Consider the following 11,359-nt stretch of genomic DNA (forward strand, 5'->3'; position numbering starts at 1 on the left):
TGTGAACGCGATTATCTTCAAAGCGACTTTACCTTCTTAAACACAACAAGCGCCCGGTTACAGGCAGTGTTCTGGTTATCTTCCCAAAATAAGATTTCACCGAAATAAAACTAGTTATAACGGATTTGAATCGCGTATATTAATTATTTTTGACATCCCGATGTTTCGAGCACTTTACAGCGTTCGTGGTCACGGGTAGAAATCCGTTATAACTAGTTTTATTTCAATGTGTAATCGCGAAAATTTAAGACAACATTATAAGATTTCACCGGTTCAATTCTAAATATCCAAGACCTGTTCGTATCTTAAAATTTTCAAATCCCAAAATTCGATTTCTACATTTATTACAAAAATTGTAGAGTTTAAAACTCGATAGCTTTTATTTTTTTATTTCGAGATTGAGTGCTGAATTCGCAAAGCTCAGCCAATACATGGTTCAGTGAAAGTCATCTTAGAATTTCAGTGAATATTAAATTGTTCATAATTCATTATTCACTAAATAATTATTTAATAACTAATATCTTATCTCGTATCTTTAAAAAATATTATACACATACTTTTTTTTATAATCTTTGCTCGGCGACATCTTAACACGGCAAAAAATATGTCGTTACGACACGCCGTGTTGCGGAAATTAACTTTGCAACAGTTTACGTCACGATATCGTAACGTGTCACGTTGCACGAGTAAACGTGCGACGTTCACGGGACAATCTGACATTTATTACTGACGAGCTGTAAGCTAAGAGTAACTACTGAGTTTCTTGCCGGTTCTTCTCGGTAGAATCTACTTTCCGAACCGGTGGTAGCTTCACTTAATTGTTACGATTCAAAAGTGCTTGTAAAAGCCTACTTGAATAAAGTTTATTTTGATTTTGATTTTTGATACGCTTGACAGATTTACAGTTTACATTTAGTAATGGTATCTTACGAATGAGGGTGTCGTATCATTTCATTAAATAAAAATAAATGAACTTTAATATTTATTTTATAATAGGTATACCTACTAACATTATTATTGTTTTTTTTACTTTATTATACATTTAGAATACAACAACAGCCTGTAAATTCCTACTGCTGGGCTAAAGGCCTCCTCTCCCTTTGAGGAGAAGGTTTGGAACATATTCCACCACGCTGTTCCAATGCGGGTTGGTGGAATACACATGTGGCAGAATTTCTATGAAATTTGTCACATGCAGGTTTCCTCACGATGTTTTCCTTCACCGTTGAGCACGAGATGAATTATAAAGACAAATTAAACACATGAATCAGCGGTGCTTGCCTGGGTTTGAACTTGCAATCATCGGTTAAGATGCACGCGCTCTAACCACTGGGCCATCTCGACTCTTACTTTATTAAACATTAAACATAATTCCAGACACAGAGACCTTACAGACCGCCTCGTTTGAAAAAACCGAATTCCCTTTAGAAAATGAATTGAAATGTGCAGAGAAGCGAAAACTAAAGAGGGCCTTACGAAGCAATTACAAAACACAGATGGATGTCTTAATTAAAAGGAATCGAATGAACACGAGACGTGTCACGGCACAGAATAAACACGGTAAAGTATTTTATTTTTAATATATAAGGTATTGCTTAACTGTCATTACGCCTAAAGGAAAGTGCTGATTCAGCCTAAGGAGCATGCTTGTCAAGAAGATGCCTAGTCACTCTAGACTTAATGGTACCTATATAATTGTTATTGTCACTTTAGTGTCATATAATTCTTAATAAATACTAATATTATAAACGCGAAAGTAACTCTGTTTGTCTGTCTGTTACTCTTTAACGCCCAAACGAATGAACCAAATTTTAAGAATACTGCGATGAAGCAAGCTTATATCTATAAAGTGAAATAAGGGTTAAAATTAGTTTCTCGGCAATAACTCGGCTATCCGATGATATTCGAAATTTTAATCATGATTAATCTCGAATCGTAATAGCGACGGTGAACAGCCACTGTTTTAATTGAAAGCCGATTAACGCACATCTGAATGTACCATAATGTATACTTACTATTCAGTTTCTATTTGTTACATTACGCTAATGCCTCCTCTTCTACATCCCTTCGGGGCCTAAAGCCCCTCGTGTATATGGGGCCCTATTGAAAAGTCAATAGCTAGGTATACATATTTTTCTATTGCAATACTTAACCAATGGGTAAGGCCCTAGTGTGCCGCCATGTAAATGTTCCGAATTTAAACAGTAGCGAATATATTGGCATGTAGAGGCTCTGGCAAGTCTCGTATGCCCTTATGGTAAAGACAGTCCATTCTCTAATATATCAGAATTTAACTAAATATAATTTTTATCCAACAGATAAGACAAAGCTTCCTGATAAAGAACCGATTATGAAAGAAAGTCTTCGAAAGGACAAATCGATACTAAATATAATAACGATAATCGAAAATTCCTATGCGTACCCCTTTAACACATTCTTCAACAACTACTATTGTTCCTACTGTAGACAAAAGTTCCTGGACTGCAGGAAACTTCGAGAACATTCCTTAACACACGATCCCGCTACCTACATGGAAATATTAGTCAATAACACTCGTCTCGAAAACAAAATATGTCAAATCGATTTTTACAGAATCGATTGTCGACTCTGTAACGAAAGCATTGATGATATCGATACATTAAAATATCACATAAAAAACGTTCACGGTAAAACTTGGTACCCTGTCAAAGAAGACTTTTTGAAATTTCGTCTGACACCAACTAATTTGATATGCACAGAATGTGACAGGACGTTCGGGTTTTTTCACACTTTGAAGAAACACATGGCGGAACATTTCGGCGATTGTATATGCGATGTCTGTGGGGTTCATTACTTCGAGGAACGAATGCTTAGAGCACACATGAAGAGCCACCAGCGATCCAACGCGAATTATTCTTGTAAGCAATGCGGAAAGTCATTTAAATCCAAGTACAATTTATGCATTCACATTGCTCGCCTACACACCAAGGAGGCTCGATATTTATGCGCTAAATGCGATGAAACTTTTTTCTCCGATACCCTTCGACAAAAACACATGATAGAAGTTCACGGTGAAGAATCCATTTTCAAATGTGATCACTGCGATAAAGTTTATGTCAGCAAGAAGACATTGCGAGATCATAATAGAAGGATACATTTAAAATTACTGAAACATCAGTGCAGTTTGTGTGAAAAGAGGTTTTATTTGCCATGTAGATTAAAAGAACACATGTCTAGTCATACGGGTGAGAGGAATTTTAGATGTGAACACTGTGGGAAAAGTTATCCGAGGTTAAGGGCTTTAAAGGTACACATGCAATCGCATACTAGTGAGAAAAAATATAAGTGCACCATGTGTAGCGCGTCCTATAGTCAAAATGTTTGCTTGAAGAATCATATAAAAAGGCAACACCAGCATTTAGAGTCAGAAGAGAGTTTTCAAGAATAATTATTTAATAAAAACATATTAAATGCACATTAATAGTTATAATTGTTATTTATTTTCTAGATTAAGGACAATAAATTTTCCTTTAATTTTGGATAATTATTTTATTTACACACAAAAGGCTAATATCGAAAATAAGAGATAGTTAAATTCGAAATGATAATTAGTATTAAATATATCAATTGGCAGTAGTATTTTTGTCTTATAACACAACGGTTTTTTATGAGTTAAAATAATGGCAGATTCATATAGAATAATTGATTCGTGTCTCGCCTAGCATAAAATATTATAAGACTTAATCCGATCATATATTTTAAAAGTTATTCATTACCAATATTAATAGAAATCTTTAAAGCATCAGAGCTCAAGGTTTATTGTAGAATATTTATAAATTAAGTTTAGACTTTGTTTTTCATCAGTTTTAATACGCTATTACTATAAACATTGCATAAAGTAAAGTTTATAAATACTCTTTTAACTAAGGCTACGAATAAATTTGTTGATAGTGCGTAAAAACCTAATGTCGTATTGAATACATTTTTTAAAATGACGAATATAACTATATTAGTCTGTGGTTATAATCAAATAAAATGTCATTTTGCAATAATATTCAAATTAATTCACGATTACAAATTGTTTAAAATGAGCACAAATACTCGAAAAGGGCCCATATTCGATCCCGGTGTGTGTAGATGTTGTGGTGCTATTAAAAGGTGTCGCCTTTTAAGTGTGGAATACGAGTGGCAAGGACGAAAAGAAATTTATTCTGATATGTTTGTAGATTGTTTTGGTTTGCTGGTATGTAGATACAAATATTATTAAACACTATTATTATTTAAATAATGTCATATATACGTTTAGGACTCCACATAAAACAATATAATATTAAATTAAATTACTCTTAGTGTATTTCGTATTATATACACCAAATTAGTATTGTAGAATAAATTTATTCACTATTTCCTATCCTGTACTAATAATATCTGTATCTCTAAGTGAAAACAAAAGCCTTCTATGTGATTTCCCGCCCATTACAACGTTATAGAATCCATTATTTTTAATAAATAATGCATATATCAATAGATAGCCTAATTGGAAATTAATAGTTTATAATCTAGACACAAGTTAAGTTAAAAATGGAAAAGAGAAATGAAGTATATTTTTTTAGATAATTTTTTTTCTTGTAATATAACATTTATGATATTTAAACTTTAATTTTGAGATTTCATAGTTGTATCTTTGTATAAGCTAACAATGAAACTGATAAAGATACATAACTTATAAGCAGTTGTGAAAGGCTGCTATTTTGAACTGTATTAGTGTGTATGATAAATCTTTTGATTTTGTTTAACTTGTAGTTATACTATGAAAAGAAATAAATTATCATAATCATAAAATATTCCTTCCATGTGTAAGCTGGGGAATACTGCGAATACCCTCTCCAATTCGACTATGACATGTTACTTATTAGATCTGCTGAGCTGAAGATATCTTTAATGATTTTTTTATGTAAAGCATTTATTAGTGCCACGAAAGGTGCAATCAAGTCATACACTGTAATAGGAAAATGCCTTAATGCCTTCATATCATGCCCTTACTCAACCTCTAAAGCCCTCATCTATTGGTGTATCTGCTGCTTTATCTATATGAAATTTGTAAAACTTTATCAATACTACATAATCTGATACCCCCATTTTACAACTTAGTACTTCCTTTTACAAGGGAGAGTTGTAAATAGTAGCCTTTTGCTTCCCTGAGACTTGAAACTATGTCCATACATAATTTTATTTATATTAGTTCAGGCGACCATTCAAATTGACGAATATTTGATTGTATTCACATAAGATATAAATATTGATACTTTGTGACAGCATACTCAATTCGGATGTGATCGGTTTTACGAATTTTGCCGATGGTAACAGATAGAGCTACTGAAACATTTATAATTGAAGTTAATATGTACATTATTATGGAAGAAATAATTATTAATAAAAATATATGGATTACATATATTTTTTATTATTCTATTGTTAAAAATTCCTTTAATAATTATTATTTTTTTGTTTCGTTATCGTCTCCTACGCGTGCCACGACGGCCATTTTTTTCTTTTGTTTATTTCAGTTGTCACACTTGGACGGGGAGGCCGAGGAACATTTGATATGTGCGACATGTGTGTCTCGGCTGCGGGAGGCGAGCTGCTTTCGTCAGCAAGTTCTCCAGTGCGAAGAGAAGTTGCTGAGAACGAAGATTCACGATGAAGGTAGTTTTGTATTTGATGGTGATTTTTTTTTCTGGACCAATTCGAACGCGACTATTTCGACAGCCCATATGTTATAGTATACAGGTGTGTCCAAGGACAAGTGTATTTACTATTACTTAAATCTCGTAGTCCAATGGGATGGCGATCTAAAATCAGCTGAGAGAGATCAGGCGTGAACAAACAGGCAACGTTACTAATCTATTCTATATGCATGTATACACGGTAGATATAGCAAAATAACATTTTTAAAATTTTCGTCTGTCTGTCTGTTTGTTCCGGCTAATCTCTGGAATGGTGTAGTCTGTTGAGCCAGGATGGCTCAGTGGTTAGAACGCGTGCATCTTAACCGATGATTACCGGTCCAAACGCAGGCAATCACCACTTAATATTCATGTGCTTGATTTGTGTTTATAATTCACCTCGTGCTCAGCGGTGAAGGAAAACACAATGAGGGATTTGCGTGTATCCAATTTCATAGAAATTCTGCCACATGTGTATTCCACCAACCCGTATTGGACCAGCGTGCTATAATATGTTCCAATCCTTTTCCTCAAAGGGAGAAGAGGTGTTAGCCCAGCAGTGGAAAATTTACAGGCTGCTGTTGTAGTTGATGTTGTTGTAGTCTGGGCTCTTAGATGATCATATTTTTAAGGTGATCCAAACGTTGTCAAAATGGAGACGAATGTCAAAGAAGAGATCAACATTAACGATGAACTTGATTATCCAGATGACGCAGATCATATCGATAACGATATTGGTGAGTGATGATCTAATTATTGCAAATCTTTATCATTATGTAGTATAGAGAGCTCAAGAGCTCAGGGTCGGAAGCTCTTGCTTCCTAGCTTTTGTATATCACGAAGCTAATAACTTTAATAATAAAAATAACCATGTTCACATGTTCACATGAGAAATAAATATTGATAATTTGGGATAGCGTACTTAATTTGGATCTGATCGGTTTTACGAATTTTGCCGATGCCACATCTAAGTTGTGTCGGACTATACTTGTAGTAATTATTAATAAATAATTAACAATCAATTGATTTCCATCGTGATATTTCTAAAAAATACTATCAATCAAACGTATTAATTAAATCTGCTAATCTTAAGAGCAATTATTGTATACGTAGAAGAAATGAAAATCGAACCAATCAACAAGCACCAGAGAAAACTGAGGCAGAAGTTGAAGTCCAATAAGAAACGGAAAGGGGAGAAGAAAGAGGAGGAACTGACGAAAGAAATGCTCTACGACGCTCAGAGGCTCCACGAGAAGTTGAAAGAGATGCAAGATTTGGGTGAGTTTGAAAATATATGGTAATGGAACGGTATTTTTCAATCCTATAATTTTCCAATTTATCAGACCACTTGGTACATTTACCACAATGCATATTAACGGATTGAGCTGAGATGGCCCAGTGGTTAGAACGCGTGCATCTTAACCGATGATTTCGGGTTCAAACCTAGACAAGCACCACTATATATATATGCTTAATTTGTGTTTATAATTCATCTCGTGCTCGGCGGTGAAGGAGTTTTCCTTCGTGAGCAAAACTGCATGTGTCTAATTTCGTTGAAATTCTGCCACATGTGCATTCCACCAACCCGCATTGGAACAGCGTGGTGGAATACGTTCCAAGCCCTCTCCTTCAAGGGAGAGAAATTTCATTCAATTCAGTTCAGCGGTTTGCTCGTGAAAGAGCGACATAAATAAAGAACGCCTCGTTAATCACCTTTATAATTTTTCTCCGCTTGTTACAGAACTGCCAGATAAATCCACTCATTCACAGAAACTGAACGGTTGCAAGACGAACGAAAACGCGAAAACGTTCCACAATGTGGTGACGATCGTCGAGAACTCTTACGCCTGCCCTTTCGACACGTCGTTCAGTGATTACTTCTGCGTGTATTGCAGGCAAGTCTTCACCGACCCCAATAAACTACGAGAACATTCCATGACTCACGATCCTACCACTTTCAAAGATGTCCTGACCAATTGTTCCAGCAACAAAAAAGTCCAAATCGATACGTTTAGGATAGACTGCCGTAACTGCCCAGAGAGCATACAAGACTTAGAACAGTTCAAACAACACATAACGAATTGTCATTCGAAGCAATACTACTCAGACTCCAATGAATTCTTGAAGTTCCGACTCACATCCGGTTCCTTGAGTTGCACGGAATGCGATGCTAGTTTCAGTTTTTTCCACGCTTTGAAGAAGCATATGGCAGAGCATTTCGGTACATGCATATGCGATATATGCGGTGCACATTATTTCGAAGAGAGAATGCTGATACTGCACCAGAAAACACATCAGAGAGTGGAGGAGAGCTTCGCTTGCAAGGAATGCGGGAAATCATTCAAATCGAAATACACAAGGTATATTCACATCGCGCGAACACATAAGAAGGAGGCAGCCTACCAGTGCAGTAAATGTGACGAGGTCTTCTTTTCCTATACGTTAAGGTATCGTCACATGATTGATATTCACGGGGAAGAGAGGACGTTTCAGTGCGAACAGTGTGACAGGGCATATGATAGCAGGAAGTCCCTCCGCGAACACAACAGGAGATTTCACTTGAAGATACTGAAACACCAATGCGATCTGTGTGACAAACGCTTCTACCTCCCGTCGAGGCTGAAGGAACACATGGCGAGTCATACAGGGGAAAGGAACTTTCGTTGCGAATACTGTGGTAAGAGTTACCCAAGGTTGAGGGGTTTGAAGGTTCACATGCAATCTCACAGCAATGACAAGAAGTTTAAGTGCGCTTTGTGTAACGCGTCGTTCACGCAGAACGTGAATCTGAAGAATCACATGAAAAGACAGCATCAGGGGATGGAATTGGAGGAGAATTATCACGAGTAGGAAATATGTCCCGTTTGAAAGAGTCTTTGACGGGAATTCCGTGAAATCTAGTGATTTTTTTTGTACTACCCTCCTTACAGTATCACCTAATTTTAAATTTGACAAGACAGGTATCTTAATTTGGAAATAATGATCACTTCATCGTGTTGAATGCAAATCTAGTCTGTGGTATAATAATAATTATTAATACAAGTATACCCAATCTGTAAGGACTCATTTTTAATGAAATATAACAAAAAAAGAAAAGTCGTTGATTTCAAAAGTCGTTTAAAATACTTATGTACTTCTATTTTCCAAAACTTTTGGTGTCTGGTCTTAAGCCAGTCGATCTGATAATCCCAAGATTAACGATATTATACAAACTGTTTAATATATATTTATTTGGGAATCCAACGTTATATATAAAACATCTTATTATATATATATATATATACTAAATATTACCATGCACATGTACATGTCAGAGTAAGAAAACCTTCGTCGGTTTTTAAATTCATTCCTTTTTCAAGTCTTACACCCTTAGTACCTTTTGTAACTAAAACACTAAACATACAACTGCATATAAAATTAAACTTACATAGTATGACAACTCGGTTCAAAATAGTGTAACATCTTTGGACTACGTCTAGTTTTATGTCAACATGAAATGTTTTTAATGACGTAATTAGTCATTCCAATTTTAAATCAGATATGTCTCCTGAATCGTCAAAATATGTTTGTCAGTGTCATATATTCTCGATCGGTGAAGCAGATTATCACTCATACTGAGCACTCGAAAATAGATCTTAAGGTGACGAACGTTTTCTTACCCCGACTGTACATAACTCATACTCAACTCATAACATTATGAAAAATATAAAAAAATAAAATAACCAGACAAACAATACTACTGTGTATACTATGATCATCCTCATACGTCCTCTGAATTGGTAGGGCTTAGTGATCTTGGATTCTAAGGCTAGCGTCATGGATATCCTAAGAGTGTATTACTAGGAGCGTTTAATGTATTCTCGTTCTCAGGATAATTTAGTAACTATCCCGATGTCTTTGTCACTATCACTATGTAATTGTCTATTAAGCTATTCACTATAGACACTACTTAAACAAATTACCTTAAAACAGTACCAAAACAATATTATAAAGAAAAGTCAAACATCACACTTTGTCATTCCTTTTTAAAACTAAATAATACTCGAAAAAGTATTTAAGAAAAGATGTAAACTATTTTCTAAGAAACTGCTTCTTGAATGACCAAAATTGGTCACGTGATTTTAAACGGGATAGAGAAGTCTTGAAGATGCTCGAGCTGGTCCAGTTGTCAGCACTTCGGAAAATCTTCAAATTGTGTAACTTATTCTTGAAGATTTAACAGATCAAATTGGTAACAAAAATGACTATAACAGAACAGCTATCTATGAGGACCATTCTCACTGCACATAAGCTTGTCATCTTAAAAATACATGCAGTGCAAAAAGGTACTGCACCGCCGAAAAAGTCAACTCAAGTCAGTCAACGGTCGAAGTCACTCCGTTCACCCATAACTCATGGCTCCAGTGTTTTGGGAATCGAATGGTACTTTATTCAAAATCCCATTAAAATACCCTTTGAGTCCCAAAACACTGTGGCGTTGAGAACACGAAAGGGAATAAACGAAAACAAGCAATGGAAGATTAAAAGTGATGCTCCAATACGACGGACTAATTCACACGTTCAGTAATACCAAGTGTTGAACTGGTGCGGTGCGACTGGCCTCGTGTATAAGAAGCCTACTCTTCAAGTGAGGAGTTTAAAGAAATTAATCATCCACGCCACAGCAAATTTGGCCCTATCCCAGTGATCACTTATAAACCAACCAATCTTGAAAATATTTTTGGAGTATATTAAATTGTTAGTATCTATATTTACCGGCAAAGATCTGCTGATTTTGAGTAAAAATATAAAACGCTAAAATGTATACATTTAAAAAGGCACTGGTACTATGAGCCCGTGGATGTTGTAAATTAAATTTAAAAAATGTCTTCATATTTAAAAATATTTTTTAATAAGTATTATCATTTTATTCAAGCCATTAACGAGAATACATAGAACGCCCCTCGTTTTACTTACAATATGGATAAATGTAATATCTAAATCAGGTGATAAAACGAATATTCGTACTTTCTCCAAGTTTTGTATACTTATACAGTTGTTACTAAGTCTACACTCAAAGCAAAATAATCAACAAATGTAATTTGCGTTTTACGAGAAACCACGTTAAATAACAAAATCAGCGTAACAGAAATTTGAATTTAGAACGTTACTTTTAAAATGATAAACTGTCATTTAGTTCTAAGCATATCCGATTGAACTAACATATATTTTTTTTAAATAATATTATGTTGAAAGTGCATTGTTTAACGCCTAATCTTTTTATTGTATTGTATTGTATAAAATGTTTAATTTATTTGTTTTTAATCAATATGTTATCTAATACGTTAAGCGTTCAAATGTAAATAGTATCAAAATAATTTTAATGAATTATATTTATTTATGTGTATAATAAATTTCTTTTTCACCTTTTTTGTTTTTTCTTTTCCCAAAATAACCGCTCATAGGAATAAATTTGCATCTTTTAGATTTTTTTTAGGAAATACTCTTAAAAGTTATGGTAAATGCTCTAAACAAATATTCAAAATCTTCAGGAACCTGTTAATACTATCATCACATACATTATATAGTATAAAACAAAGTCGCTTACCGCTGTCTTTTCCTATGTATGCCTAGATCCTTAGAACTACGCAACGGATTTTTAATAGATAGAGTCA

General features: G+C 34.6%; 2 protein-coding genes across 3 annotated transcripts; both read left to right on the forward strand.

Annotated features, from left to right (window-relative positions):
* Nucleotides 1-1,382: 1,382 nt before the first annotated feature.
* On the forward strand, nucleotides 1,383-3,437 carry LOC124541445 (zinc finger protein 317-like). Its single transcript, XM_047119332.1, has 2 exons — nucleotides 1,383-1,560; nucleotides 2,319-3,437. Exons 1-2 carry the CDS (start codon nucleotides 1,497-1,499, stop codon nucleotides 3,425-3,427), a joined length of 1,173 nt encoding a protein of 390 aa, XP_046975288.1. The 5' UTR covers nucleotides 1,383-1,496; the 3' UTR covers nucleotides 3,428-3,437.
* Nucleotides 3,438-4,015: 578 nt separating this feature from the next.
* On the forward strand, nucleotides 4,016-8,759 carry LOC124541442 (zinc finger protein 37 homolog). 2 transcript variants are annotated; one of them, XM_047119328.1, is made up of 5 exons: nucleotides 4,016-4,222; nucleotides 5,547-5,685; nucleotides 6,338-6,442; nucleotides 6,822-6,983; nucleotides 7,447-8,759. In XM_047119328.1, the coding sequence occupies exons 1-5, from the start codon at nucleotides 4,067-4,069 to the stop codon at nucleotides 8,553-8,555; spliced, it is 1,671 nt and encodes a 556-aa protein (XP_046975284.1). In that variant the 5' UTR covers nucleotides 4,016-4,066; the 3' UTR covers nucleotides 8,556-8,759. The 2 variants fall into 2 exon arrangements, with proteins under 2 accessions (XP_046975284.1, XP_046975283.1); XM_047119327.1 differs by having other exon boundaries at nucleotides 6,819-6,983; nucleotides 7,447-8,757.
* The last annotated feature ends 2,600 nt before the right edge of the window (nucleotides 8,760-11,359 follow it).

The sequence above is a fragment of the Vanessa cardui genome, chromosome 28, assembly GCF_905220365.1.
Source record: "Vanessa cardui chromosome 28, ilVanCard2.1, whole genome shotgun sequence".
In the NCBI taxonomy this organism is placed as follows: domain Eukaryota; kingdom Metazoa; phylum Arthropoda; class Insecta; order Lepidoptera; family Nymphalidae; genus Vanessa; species Vanessa cardui.